The sequence below is a fragment of the Pimephales promelas genome, chromosome 6, assembly GCF_988280905.1.
Source record: "Pimephales promelas chromosome 6, fPimPro1.hap1.1, whole genome shotgun sequence".
Taxonomy (NCBI): Eukaryota; Metazoa; Chordata; class Actinopteri; order Cypriniformes; family Leuciscidae; genus Pimephales; species Pimephales promelas.
This window is the reverse complement of record NC_142774.1, coordinates 18206430-18218656: the sequence shown is the minus strand read 5'-3', so window position 1 is coordinate 18218656 and position 12227 is coordinate 18206430. Positions and strand designations below refer to the sequence as shown.

Genomic DNA, 12227 nt, shown 5'->3' with positions numbered 1-12227 from the left:
GTCTAAGTAACCTTTGAGTATTAATAACAAGAATGCAATTTATAATTAAATTTCATTAGATAACAATACAGTTCAGTTATGTTTTTAATATTTTCATTAACTGCAAAATTTGGTGATTATAAAAAACATGACTCATAGGATTGCAAACATAAAGTACACTAGTTCCAACATATTCTTAGATGTTTAGTGAATCAAGCTACATGCTAGCCTGGGAAAACCCAAATAACTTCCGGTCAATTTAGATTTGCTCTGGAAGTTAGTCTGGCAAAGAGCTCATCCAAACCCATTTCTAATCCGTCGAAATCGCAGCACCAATCAGAAACGTTTGGGCGGGCTTTACACGATGACGACAGCACAGCGATGGAACTAGGGGTGTGAGGGTTATAGTTTAACACCGTCATTAGACAACATATAAAATATTTTTTTATCATACGGAATGTTTAAATACTAAGATCAGCTTACGAGGGAAACGGAGGCGGAGTTAGTGGTGCTTCGGAGGCTGCTACTGCTGGAGATGATTTGGGAGCGGTCTGTACCCCTTTACCGATCAGTGCGCGTGCTGACACGGAGTAAAACCTTGTTTATACTTGACGCATCCGCTCGAGGGCAACGGTGCGCATTGCAAAATTGACGCATTCGGTGTGCAAGATCAGCAAGACCCCATTTCGCTTGGGTGTGTGCACGGCTTTTTTTGTAATGCTCGCTCGGCGCGCATCCAAGGATGAACGACTTCATGCTAAATCTGGCCGATCATTTACTCTCATCGCACCGGCAAGCAGTTTGCGCGTCTAAATTGCAAAATTGCTACGTTTTTTTTGTTTTGTTTTTTTGTAAAAGGTTTTGTTTACTGTGTGTGATTTATTTAATGGAAAGCACATTCACTTCTAGTTGTCTTGCTGTTAATTTTAAATAAAAACAGAGCAAGTAGCTAATCAGTGTCTGCTCGTTTCAAACTAAGGTTCATTAAAATCATTGCAGTGACAAAATAAGGAAAAGGTACACACACTCAAGTTAAGGCCACACTCCTTAAGCAGAGATTTATAGCCAAACATTGTTTGTGTGTTGTCATGGGGTTTGCCACAAGTGCGTCCCAGGCTTCCTAGTATTTCAGCAAATGGCCATCTGCATATAAACGACCAGCTCTGAGACAGATCAGATCACCCAGCAGTCGCTTTGGTGAGAATATTGCCCAAGTGGAATGGAAACTTCATTTCAGGTCTAATATTAGCCTGGCCCTCTGGAAAATTCCTTCTAAAAGTTCACAAGCTGAGAAAAGGCAAAGAATTTGTTTGGTGTTTTTCCTGACAGAATAAACAAAAGAGTTTTTCACTTTTGTCTTTGGGATATGTATTAAAGCTTCAGGAGAAACTTGAAAGATTTGCCCATGTCCTTTTACAGGGTTTCAGTTTTTATTTAGTTGAAATAAACACCAATTATCAGAAGCAGGAGCTCATTCAATCTTACTTTACAAGTTTTTTCAGACAGCACAATGCTTATGACATGTTTGTCCACTCCAGTGGAGATATCTCACCAAGACTGGACTACTTTTGTTTAAAGACATAATACACAGTATTTTGAGACTGAACCCAGTTACTCTAGACCTCTAAACCTTCCATATCAAAGACAAAACACTTAGGTGTTTTGGGAAACAGGGTCAGACTTTTGAACTTGAGGGAGGGAGAGAGTGTGGCTTCATGCCATAGACGGTCTGAGATACTCTAGAGTGTTGGTTGTACAGGTATAGTACATATGTTGGATAATTTGTTAAGATTTGGTGTAGAAACCACTAGGATTGTTGCCATTGCCAAACATTTTATATGCTAATACCATTATCAGGCTGCCGACAGCAGTTACACATTGTAGGATATGTGCATGTGGTCAGAAATGAAAATTCTGACTTTATTTACACACTTTTATGCATTTCATTCCAAACCTAGGCTTTTGAATTTCTTCAGCATTTTATAAGTGTTGTTTTGGACCCCATTGACTTTTGATCTATGGACAAAAACTGTTGAAAAATTACTTAAAATATCTTATTTTTTTATTATAAATAAAAAAAGTCATATTTACTCCTAAGAGTAAATGATCACAGAATTTTCATTTTTGAGTGAACTATAATTTTAAGCTTGATTACATTTTGATACAGTTAGAAAACGCATTAAATATTCCTTTATATGCAAACAGCTTAAACTTTAAAATAAGAATGGTGTGGATCTTAATCTACCTTTAAACAACTGTATTATTTCCTAGGTAAATCTCACCTGGCAATAGTCCAGCGGGTTAACAACGAAGGAGAAGGCGACCCCTTCTATGAAGTTCTTGGCATTATCACCCTGGAGGATGTCATTGAAGAAATCATCAAGTCTGAAATCTTGGATGAGACAGACTTATATAGTAAGTGCCATGAATGTCATGTACTTTTGCATGTTTTTACAAAGAGAAGTTTAAATAGTACATTGTCAAATTCTGTTAATTCTGTTATGACAGTGACAGTGTTATGGAGAAATGTGGATTTTGTCCTGTATTTAATTTCTTGTGAAATAGTTATACAAGACTAGTTAAATAAAATTAGTTGCATTTTCCTCATTTAGTACTTTTAGTTTAGCACAGATTTATGTAGTATGTACATTTCAATAGCATGACATTACAAAATCCTTTACCTTTCATGGTAACACTTTATAACAAGGTTTAATTAGTTAACATTAGCTCTCTATTGGTCGACTCCCACTATGGGAAAGGTCTCTTGCATGGCCATCCGTGAAGCCCTATGCAATCACACCTCCAAGGAATCCCCACCCCATCCAATATAAACAGCAGTGCTGTCTCAAAATTGCATCCTTCCTCTCTTTACTCGCGGCATTTAAGCTACGAGACCTTTTTTCAGTACAATTAGTGTTAGTTTGACTAGACTAAACTGTCCAAAAGACAAGCTACCTGCTTCTCGTAGGGCATCAGGCCAAATTAAACAAGTGTAGTGAACTGCTTAACCAAGCATATATAATAGACAAAAAGTTAACTTACCTGAAACTTACCACTTCTTCTATGAAGCCTAACAAGTCCAGAGCACATTCTCACAATTGTCCTAGGCAATGTGAATTCACAAGTATTGCAAATAGGGATCCGCATGTCGAATGCCTGGCATGTCTGAGCCCAGGGCATGCCCAAGCAGCAATAAAGACACCAATCTCATTTAAGCCGTGCAGCAAACTTTCACCTGGAGTTCTGCGCGGGAGAGTGGTGTACATGATGTGTATTGCGATTCCTTACTGAAGAGAGACATCATGGCATCTTCGGAGGACACGGAATCTCCTATGTCGATAACAAATTAGGCTGACCAGCTTACTCTTTCGGACGTGCTTGGGGAACCTGTGACTTTCGAGATGGAAATCAAATTATTCCTGAAGGTCCTACCGGATGACGATTCCATTTCCTTCACTGCCTTGGAAGATCTATTTGTTCGCCAAACAGAATCCCTGGGTTATCTTACAGGGATAGACAAACAGCAAACGGCAGCAGGGTGCATTGCACAAGGCTTTCCGTCGGGTGGTGAACCGGTCGAAATGCTGAAGGCAAGACAGGAATTTCCTCCTTGACAGTTCATCAGACACTTCCACCTTTCCAGAATTTCATGGATAAAATACTGGGAAAGACCACTGTTATTCAGAGTCACGGTGAATGGCTTTTCCTTGCTGACATGGGGGAAGTGCAGGAAATGGGCTGATCTCACATGTCGCCAATGAAGGCCTCATTGATTGGCCATCTGGTTCGTTAATTGGCATTTGGATTATCCACTGTCACCTCTAAGCCACCTCAAAGATCTGATCAGTTCTCAGCTTTCATTTTTGAGAAGGGATAGGGGTTCTGTATTATAACCCAAATTTTTTCTTGCTGTCTCTGCAAATTCCCCGGAGAACAGTGGTGTGAAACTTGAGTACTCACCAACAACCACACACACCCCGGGATCGAGTACAGAATATCAAGAAGTACTTTGACATACTCATTTCCCCTGTGTTGTCGTATCAATTAAAGCAGTGTACACACAAAAACACAGTGTGGCCTCTTGTATTTTCCCCTTTCTAAATCCAGGCAATTTTATCATGCAAAATCTCATAAAGAGTGATTGTTTTCATCACAATACTGTTATACACAAGCACCCTGTAGAAACTGTATTGGTCAGAACGCCACCCACAGCACTGGTAGGAAGCATGTCGCACTTGCTTGCAGAGACTTCAAGTGGTTATTAAGCAGAATCCAAATGGGATACAGACTGCAATTTGAGAGAGAACCCCCGGGTTTCTCAATGATAAGACAGTCAAAAGTGCAAGTAGAGACTGCAAACATTTTGAGACAGGAAATAAATTCTCAAAGAAGCAATTCAGGTGATATTGGCAGAGGAATCAAAGAAGGGATTATTCAGTCAGTATTTTCTTATTCCAACGAAATTGGGAGGTATTCTGGACCTCAGATGTTGACACAATACTGACACAAAAATTCTTGCTTAATTCTGTTCAGAGGGGTGACTGGTTCACCTTAATCAATCTAAAGGATGCCTATTTCACAGCCCCAGCACAGACAATTTCCACAAAATGGGTGGAGGTGTCATGGACACCATTGAGACAATTGGGCATAAGGATATCAGCATTGCTTGAGAACAGGTTAATATGTGTCAGATCAAGGGAGATGGTGGGGTGCATACATGCATGACTACATGGATTATTTGGGGTTCTCAGTGTACCAGAGGAAGCTTATTAATCCCAAAACAATTAGTGGTATTTCTTGGTTTGGACCTGAACTCAATAACTTACTAGGCAACCCTCTCGGATCAGAGAAGGGAGAGTTTATGGAACTGTGTAAATAAGTTTCGCCTGGGGAAGACAATCTCTTTTTGGCTTTTAATATGACTGGGCTCATGGCTTCAGTTTTAGCAATGGGGCTTTTGGGGCTGTTGTTCATTTCAAGAGAGATTGTCAGAGATGGACCCCTTCTCTGGAATTAAATCCCTCCATATGTCTGCACAAGAAGGTGCGAGTCTCAACCCACTGTTTTAGGGCTCTGCTCATTTGGTGAGACAAATAATTCCTGAGGGAGTGGTTGTCAATGGGAGTGATTTCAGACAGCAAGGTGGACACTACAGATGTGTCCTCACAGGGCTGTGGAGTGATCTTGGAGGGAGTGGAGTATGGACAGAACCAGTCAAACTAATACTTATAAATTGTCTGGGGTTCCTGGCAATATCTTTGGCTCTTAAACACTTCCTCCTGCAAATAAAATGCTAATTTGTTAGTTAGTCAGATCAGATAAGACAACAGTTGTTTCTTATAAATACAGGCATGGAGGCAGCTGCTCGAAAAATCTGCATGCCCTGACAAGGAGAGTGCTGCTATGTTACAGGAAACACTTGCTGTTCCTCAGAGCAGCAGACGTTTCAGGGCTAGTAAATATTGGGGAAGACCAGTTGTCAAGGGGCAATTATCACCCAGGGGAATGACAGCTCCACCCAGCATTTTTTCAGGAGGCATTGGATAACTATGCCCAGGTAGATGTGTTTCTGTTTGCTACGGATGAGAAGACCCATTGTCCATTGTTCTTTTCACTGAAGGCGACAGTTGCATCATGGGATGGATGCATTAGCAAATCCCTGGCCAGAGACCTGTTAAATGCCTTCCCACCTAATAAGCCCCATCCTCCCCACCTATAAGACTCATCCTCCCTACTCTGTCCAGAATCAGGTTGAAATAATGAGAGAAATAATGCTCTAAATAGCTTCATTATAGCCATGGAGGCCATGGGCAGAGGAGATAGTTCAACTGCTGTGTTCAGGTCCTAGCAGGAGGGAGGATTTTCATCCACATCAGCAGAGGTGAAATCTCTGAGTCTGGCTCATTAGAGGTTTAATCTGAATGCTCTTGGCCTGCCCCAGAATGTGATTTTTACCATCCAGGGTGCTAGACCGCAAACCACCAGATCTCTATATAAGGCGAAGTAGTGAAAATTTGACCTGACATTCTTTCCTTCCTTCAGGAGATACAACATGAAAGGAAGGCCTTCTCTATGATCAAAGTGTACCTGGTGGCCATTTCATCATGTCACATGGGATTTAATGGTGAATGGTTTTACAATGAGGTCCATTAGTTAACTTAAGTTTGTCACAGTTCTGTTGTGTTTGGATGCTATTTTGATATTAGTTTAAATTTCATGGGCTTTTAGTTTGTTATTTTCAGTCATGTGTGTTCCTTTGTTCAGTTTCCCGCCACTCATCTGTTTCCATGGACACTAACTCAATTATCACAGCTGCTTATTGAATTCATTGTCTCACATTGTTTGGATTGTTATTTGCCTGCTTAGTTATTTAATAAATCTTATTTAATTTCCTAATAATACTCTTCGCCATCTTCAGACCAGCGTTACAGAATACTGGACCCAAGAATGGATAATGCAGCGGAATCTGCCGCCCCAGTCCGAAAAGGGCTTCCGTTAATGAACTTTTCGTTTCAGTTCTGTCATGACAGAACTGCAGTTTGTTTTAAAGACTGCCTTTGTTGATAAGACATTAAAGTCTCTCTTCTGGGTCGGGGAAAACTATTACTATCCTCTAGACTTCTCAGACACCACATGAATTGATTGGAAGGAGGCCATCATCCACCTGTCCACAGCCAGACCCAGAGCCCAGCACACCACCACCCCTAACTATGGAGACGACAACACCAGAGCCCCCTGCAGACGGAGAGCTTCCTCCTTCCGCAAACACTGAGCCTGTGAGTACAGCATCTAATAACATCCTGGGGCCAAAGCCCTAGCATAAGTCTGACCAGGGGTGTGAGCTGCCAAACATCGTCCAGATAGCAGTCCTGGTGGAGCTCGACACAGAAGACTGTCTAATTGATTGGGACTTTGAAGCGGTGATTTCCACCCTTCTTTCATCATTAGAGGCACAATCAGAACTTTCATCACCACAGTATCCTCACCCTGCAAAAACAGGGATTTACCAGTGATCATTCCTCTCCCACCTCCACTGTAGTTCTCAACCAGTCATTAATCCCGTCCTCAGCTGATTTCCTGCAGCCCTTCACATTCCCCTGTGACGCCTTGCGGTGTTGTCAAGCCTCAAGCGTGTTCTCACCAGCTTCACCTAAGAGTTAGGATCCCTCGGTTCTGCTTACAGCTGCTGATCCTTCCATTCCGAATCTGCCCGTCGACCAGTCAGCGACGCCTTGACTCCTCCCACCCTCGGCTTCACCTGAGATCCTTGGCCTTGCAGCTCCACCAAGCTCTCTCGTCCCTCCGGCTTCACCTTGGTAAGCCATCACTCTGCCTGCTCTGCGGACCTACAATCCATTCGCGGCACTCCGGCTCTCCACCCCTTTGGCTCCAGCGGGCTCCGTCCTCCCTTCAGCCACCTAGGTCCTTTGTCACACCTGCTCTGCCTCAGTCCTCGGATGCTCCATTACACCTCAAATGATCGTTGCTGCAGCTCTGCTTTGGTCTCCAGCACTAGCTGCATCGCTTAGGTCCATCAGCTTTCTGTCTGCGCTCTACGATCCCCTAACATCAGCTCTGTATCTGTTGGTTGTCCTGTGGATGTCGTCGGCCACATCAATGTCTTGGCTACTCCCTCCATCGTCTTGGCTGAGCTTTGGGTCATCACCATCCGGCTACTCCATCCATCATCTCCTCCTTGGCTTCTTCCTCCATCATCGACTCCTTGGTCTGTCCTGCCTGCTTATACCAGCCTTTCACCATCTCCTCTCATCAGCCCTTCATCGGCTCCTCATCCACCCCCAGAGCCCTCACCTTTCTTCCCTCACCGTATCTGTTAAGGCATGAGGTCGCCTTCGGCAGGGGATGTACTGTCACATTTCTGTCCTATTTGGGTGCTATTTTGATCTTAGTTTCATTTTCATGGACTTTTAGTTTGTTATTTTCGGTCACATGTGTTCCTTTGTTCAGTTTCCCGCCACCCGTTTGTTTCCATGGAAACTAACTCTATCAAAGCTGCTTATTTAGTTCATTATCTCTGTTTATTTAAGTTGTTTTGATTGTATCAATCATTGTCCGGGATTGTTTGTGCGTAGCAAACCGTCTCGCATAGTTTGGATCATTATTTGCCTGCCTGTTCTGAGTTAATAAATCTTGTTTTATTTCCTAATCATCTTTGTCTTCTTCAATCAGTGTTACAGTTTATGCATTAGCATTAACTAACAACAGTATTTATTAACCTTTGTTAAAGGGGTCATATAATGGTATATGCACTTTTACAAGTTGATGGTACTGAAATCTGTGTCGGCAGTGCATGTACACACCCATCATATAATGATAAAAAGCCGTCCAGTGTTTTTGTTTTAATCTCTTTATATGTTTTCCCCTCTCTCAAATTGAGCCGTTCGTCCGAGTGACGTCACACGGTCGAACGCCCCTCCCGTGATTGTTGGGACACGATTGTCAACAGAGAACCACACTGAGTGAGCTGTCATTATAGTCCGCCATTGTTGACACGCTGGAGCAGAATGGTGTTTAAGCGATTGTGGTATTCTGTTCTTGGGTGTAATAACGAACACAGCAGACACTTTGATGTTCCTAAATCTGAACCACTGAAGACGCAGTGGCTTAGTTTGTTTTCGAAGGGAATGAAGATGTGTCGAAGATGTGTTCTCAGAGACTCCCGCTGCCATTCTTTCTCCAAAATATACCCTCAACTGTTGTCAAGGCAACACTCTATGGGCCCTATTTTAACGTTCTGAAACGCAAGTATCAAACATGAAGCACAAGTAACTTTGTGGGCGGGTCTTGGGGGCTGTTGCTATTTTACCGGCGGGATAAATTACTCTTGCGCCCGATGCAAGTTTAAAAGGGGTTGGTCTGAAATAGCTTTATTATTCATAGGTGTGATTTGGGCGTAACGGGAAAAAACAATAAGAGCGTCATATCACGTTCTCTTTAAGATCATGATGAACAAGGTGCGCTTGTTTCATGGTGCAATAATATTATAACAGCACATTTACTAGGCGCGCTTCAAAATCGGTTCACAGCCGTGGAGATAGATGTTCTATCAGGGCCGTAAAAGAAAGAGAAGTGACATTGGGGATGGGACAAACCCACCCAAATTAGCATCGGTTAAACATGCATATAATAATTTGGGTAATGTGTAAGCTTTATGCCTGTTTTTCCCATCATCATGGACACAACAATGATTTCCCTCGTGTTTTAATATTCTCCCTTATAATAATGTAACATTTGCAAAAAGTAAAATGCATCTATGTAGATGAGAGAATCATCTACAGTGTATGTGCGTTGTTCAACCTCTGTATTATGACCAAGCCTACGTGCTTAAAATAGCATCTGAATGTATGCGCAATGCGCCACTGACTTTAGACTAGGTTTTTTCTGGTCAGTGTCGCAATTGTTTTCTGGAACTGCAAAAAAGCACCAGGGATTGTTTGCGCCGAAACACGCCTCTTTTTTTGCACCGACCTGCCCAGGGAGAGCAAGTTCATTCCCTAGTTTACTGACGTACGTCTGTGGAGGGAAAAGTCTGCTTTGCGCGAGTGCAAAACAGGAATGATACATGCGTCAGTGTACAAAGTCATTTGCGCTGGGTGCAAGATAGGGCCCTATATGCGTTGTGTCAAAACGCCCGCAGAACAGTGGGGCGGAGTGAGTGAAGCTCATTATCATTTAAAGGCATATGCACTGAAACGGCATGCTAAAAACAGAGCAGTTTTTGACCAGGTAAAATGAGTGTTTTCTTAAAATACTAATGAGAATTTTTAATGAAAGAATATTACTAAATTTTCATTTAGACCCTAAACATTCATATTAACTTGATTAAGTTATTACAAATAAAACTGTTAATTGTTAGTTCATGTCAGTTCAGGTCCATTCAATAATATTAACAGATACAAATTTAGATTTTAACAATGTATTAGTAAATGTTGAAATTAACATTAATTGTGATTAACAAAGGCTTTAGAGTATTTGTTATTGTTAGTTCATGTCAACCAATGTGGTAAACTAATGTTAAAAAATGGAACCTTGTTGTAAAGTGTTACCCAAAAACCATTTTATGTGTCATTGCAAATATGTTTACAAACATATGAAGCAATATGTTTTAAACATCATTCAAGAATTTAATTAAAACACTTCCTTCTTCTGTCATCCCATTTTTCTGACAGCCGACAACAAAACAAAAAAGAAAATCGCCCATCGAGAGCGGAAGCAGGATTTCTCGGCTTTCAAGCACATGGACAATGAAATGAAGGTTAAAATATCACCTCAGCTTCTACTGGCTACTCTGCGTTTCCTAGCAACAGGCAAGTGCACTGCATAGCTGCTTGATTTACCCCAGTGTGTCCTGTGACTGTAGTATGGTTAGGGTAGTAAACATAGTAGAGGAGCTTTGCCTCTGGTTTTGGTGAAAGTCATGCCATGGTGCCTTTTAAAAAGCAGCAGCTTGTTTGGGTTAGTGTATAGAAGAATGACTTCCTGCACCTTAAAATCTTTCTTTTTCTTTCTTTCTTTCTTTCTTTCTTTCTTTCTTTCTTTCTTTCTTTCTTTCTTTCTTTCTTTCTTTCTTTCTTTCTTTCTTTCTTTCTTTCTTTCTTTCTTTCTTTCTTTCTTTCTTTCTTTCTTTCTTTCTTTCTTTCTTTCTTTCTTTCTTTCTTTCTTTCTTGAGTAGGATTTTTGTGATTGTCAACGTTTTTGTTGTTGTACTGCATTGACAGATGTTTGTTTTAAACCCAGACTGTGGGAAAAATTTTGAAAAAAAACAAAAACAAAAAAACACATGAAATATCATATTAGACATAATATAATAACATACTGTACAGTGCCGTTCAAAATGTTAGGGTCTCTTATGCTCTCCAAAGCTGCATTTATGTGACAAAATAGACATTAAAACATTAATATTGTAATATTCATTCTAATATGCTTATTTGGTGTTGAATATGGATGTTTTGCTTAATATTAATGTGAAACCATGATAGATTTTGTTCAGGATTATTTTATGAATAGAAAACATTTATTTGAAATAGATATATTTTATAACATTGTTCTTCTGTCAATCTTTACTGTCACTCTTACCGTAACCAACATCTAAAGCAACATTTTTTTAATGGGTAAATAAATGGCAGTTTTTGGTGGAAGTCGTGATGTTGATGTTGTTTGTATATTAAGGTTTGAACTATATTAAGAGTGTGGCACTTTTTTGTGTTTTTTAGTAGCCATTTGAAGAGTTCAGATGCAAAAGCCTCGAAATGCCATTTAAAAATTTTCTTCTTTAATGATGATTTATATCAAACTTGTATATTTAAGTTCAGTAATTTCACTTAAATAACAATTAATAAGTAATTATCATTGCCATTTAAGTGAAATTACTGAACTTAAATATACAAGTTTGATAAAAATCATCATTAAAGAAGAAAATTTCAAATGGCATTTAGAGGCTTTTGCATCTGAACTCTTCATTTACACTACTGTTTTAAAAGTTTGGGGTCAGTAAATTTTTCTTTTTTATTTTTTTTTTTAAGAAAATTTTTACATTTGTTCAGTAAGAATCCATCAAATTAATTTAAAAAATGACACATAAATACATTTATAATATAAATTCAACATTTTACTGTAATATTTGATTAAATAAATGCAGCCTGTATTGCTGATTCTTGTATTCTTCTAGAATTCTTCAGGCATTTAGCACAGCCCCCTACAAGTCATTACCCTTTGCGTTACTCCATCAGGCTGCTGTTAAATGGCCCCAAGGGTGTTTGTGTATAATAGAGACAAACCATTCTGAGTGATATTCCCCTTTTAAACCGAATTCAAGGATTTGGTAAAAACGGTCCCCTTTGTGGCTTACGCTAATCATTGATTAACAAATACAATACTATTAGCGTTCCCTGGTCAAGGAGCGACCAGCTGCCAGGTGACACATATACTGTAAACAGAACAAGGTTACAGTCAGTATTTAGCAACAGACAACCATCATAGAGACAACAGTGCTTATTTATAAGCTTTGTAGTCACAGAAACTTTCACACTCTGTTAAGTTTCAGCTTTTCAGAAAACAATACAATTTTGAAAGCTGACGGTGTTAATAGGATTTAAAATTTAGTATTTGCTTTTGTTTGTTTCAGAATACTGCAAACAGTCAGAACAGTGTCACCGATGTATAAGCAGTTATTAAAACAGAGTATTTGCCTGCCACAAGCTGTGTTCGTCCAAAAAAAAAAAATGTTA

The 12227-nt window shown here is 40.1% G+C and overlaps 1 protein-coding gene across 2 annotated transcripts in view; it reads left to right on the top strand.

Moving 5' to 3' along the window:
* cnnm2b (cyclin and CBS domain divalent metal cation transport mediator 2b) overlaps positions 1-12227 on the top strand; it is a 48989-nt gene that overhangs the window by 26521 nt on the left and 10241 nt on the right. For both annotated transcript variants that reach the window (XM_039657393.2, XM_039657394.2), the window contains exons 2-3: positions 2251-2394; positions 10170-10307. In XM_039657393.2, coding sequence (XP_039513327.1) covers positions 2251-2394; positions 10170-10307 — 282 coding nt within the window. The remainder of the gene's footprint in view (positions 1-2250; positions 2395-10169; positions 10308-12227) is intronic.